This window comes from Vigna unguiculata, chromosome 3, assembly GCF_004118075.2.
Source record: "Vigna unguiculata cultivar IT97K-499-35 chromosome 3, ASM411807v1, whole genome shotgun sequence".
Lineage (NCBI taxonomy): Eukaryota > Viridiplantae > Streptophyta > Magnoliopsida > Fabales > Fabaceae > Vigna > Vigna unguiculata.
This window is the reverse complement of record NC_040281.1, coordinates 48,093,502-48,094,753: the sequence shown is the minus strand read 5'-3', so window position 1 is coordinate 48,094,753 and position 1,252 is coordinate 48,093,502. Positions and strand designations below refer to the sequence as shown.

At 36.5% G+C, this 1,252-nt stretch overlaps 1 protein-coding gene across 1 annotated transcript; it reads left to right on the top strand.

The window, feature by feature from the left end:
• Positions 1-219: 219 nt before the first annotated feature.
• LOC114179505 (putative invertase inhibitor) lies at positions 220-1,038 on the top strand. Its single transcript, XM_028065863.1, has one exon. It carries the CDS (start codon positions 249-251, stop codon positions 834-836), a length of 588 nt encoding a protein of 195 aa, XP_027921664.1. The 5' UTR covers positions 220-248; the 3' UTR covers positions 837-1,038.
• The last annotated feature ends 214 nt before the right edge of the window (positions 1,039-1,252 follow it).

Below are 1,252 nucleotides of genomic sequence, written 5' to 3'. Positions count from 1 at the left end.
CCCTACTATTTCACTACTACTGAAAGTGCTACATACCCAGAAAACCCTCCCCTTAAATGTAAAGTCTCTAAAACTGTACTCTCCTATAACTAAGCAACAAGCAAAAAGCCGTTAAGGAAATTTCCTTTTTGACACTACATTTCCACTAGCTTCTTCTATCCCTTCACGTACATGAACCATATATAAATGGCTTTGCATGAATCAACAACACTCACAGACACGCACCACTTTCAGTCCATACCAAACCAATGATGTTTCAGCCATTTTTACTGCTTTTCTCTTTCACCCTTTTTTCCTTGTTTATCACCACACTCTCCCTTGGAACAACAAGCTCCACCTGGAGAGTACCCAAGGACATAATCGAGCAAACCTGCGAAATATGTGCGAACCAATCTATCATCTTGAGCTACGGCCTATGCTCAAGTTCTCTTCCGGTAGTTCCGGTGAGTCACTCCGCAAATCTTGAAGGGTTGGCGTTGGTTGCAATGGAGCTAGCACTGGAGAATGCGAGTAGCACGTTGGCAACAATAGAGAAGCTATTGGATAGCACAAGCGTTGGTAGCTTTGCTTTGGGGGCCTTAACAGATTGCTTGGAACTTTACTCAGATGCAGCATGGACAATAGTGAACTCGGTCGGGGTTTTCTTGTCGGGGAATTATGATGTAACTAGGATGTGGATGAGTTCAGTTATGGAAGCAGCATCGACGTGCCAGCAAGGTTTTACAGAGAGAGGTGAAGTTTCTCCTCTGACACAGGAGAATTATAATCTCTTTCAGTTATGTGGGATTGCGCTTTGCATTATCCATTTGGCAAACCCTATGCAGATTCTAAATTGATCCATACGTATCGTGTGTTCCTCTTTATAATACGAGACACATTATATTAGTATCTCAAAATGAATGGACAACAAGAGTGTCCAGTATTGTATCTTAATAGCTAAAGGAAGAAGACAGAGGTTTATCTATGCTGTTTTTTTTATTTATTATTATTTTAGTTTTTAGTACAATTTTTTCTTTTAGCAGCGCGACTTTTTAGAAAACATTTCGTGATGTAAATATTAAAATAATTAATATAAAAAATATATTAAAATAATTAATAATAAAAAATAATGGATTTTAATTTATTAGATGTCATTTTTTGTTTGGTAGCCTTCTGAAAATTTCAATATGTTAATTTTTGTTAGCGATTCCTTCTACTTTTATTATTAAGTTAATCTTAAATTTACTTTAATGATTATTAAGTCGATTTAACT

Coding starts and splice junctions, on each gene's coding strand:
- LOC114179505 (XM_028065863.1), top strand. CDS start 249: ATGATGTTTCAGCCATTTTTACTGCTTTTCTCTTTCACCCTTTTTTCC.